Source organism: Merops nubicus, unplaced genomic scaffold, assembly GCF_000691845.1.
Source record: "Merops nubicus isolate BGI_N331 unplaced genomic scaffold, ASM69184v1 scaffold27726, whole genome shotgun sequence".
Taxonomy (NCBI): domain Eukaryota; kingdom Metazoa; phylum Chordata; class Aves; order Coraciiformes; family Meropidae; genus Merops; species Merops nubicus.
This window is the reverse complement of record NW_008614832.1, coordinates 2917-3259: the sequence shown is the minus strand read 5'-3', so window position 1 is coordinate 3259 and position 343 is coordinate 2917. Positions and strand designations below refer to the sequence as shown.

Genomic DNA, 343 nt, shown 5'->3' with positions numbered 1-343 from the left:
CCAGACCAAGCCTCTCCTCTCCATGCACGCCTCGCCTGGACCAGGCAGGAAAGGGAAGGACAAAGGCCGCGCTTCCCTTTACGTCCAGAGGGAAATCGAGCAGGAAACCAAGCGCGAGGAAGATCTGAGGAGGCAGGGGAGGCTGCTGGGGACGTATGACAGGGGGACGCAGCAGGAGCTGGACGAGCGCAGGAGGGTGTTCGAGCAGGAGGAAGCTCCCCCGCAGAAGAACACCCCCGCGAGGAAGGCAGACGAGCAGAGGAGCTGGGTTCGTGAGGTTGTGGTGGGGCAGCCTACGAGCCCCAGCCCCCCCCCCGCACAAGACACCCCGGGCGGGAGGAGC

General features: G+C 65.9%; 1 protein-coding gene across 1 annotated transcript in view; it reads left to right on the top strand.

Moving 5' to 3' along the window:
* MISP (mitotic spindle positioning) overlaps window positions 1-343 on the top strand; it is a 3871-nt gene that overhangs the window by 1229 nt on the left and 2299 nt on the right. The window contains exon 1 of the mRNA XM_008942367.1: window positions 1-337. This exon is cut by the window's left edge and continues 1229 nt beyond it. Coding sequence (XP_008940615.1) covers window positions 1-337 — 337 coding nt within the window. The remainder of the gene's footprint in view (window positions 338-343) is intronic.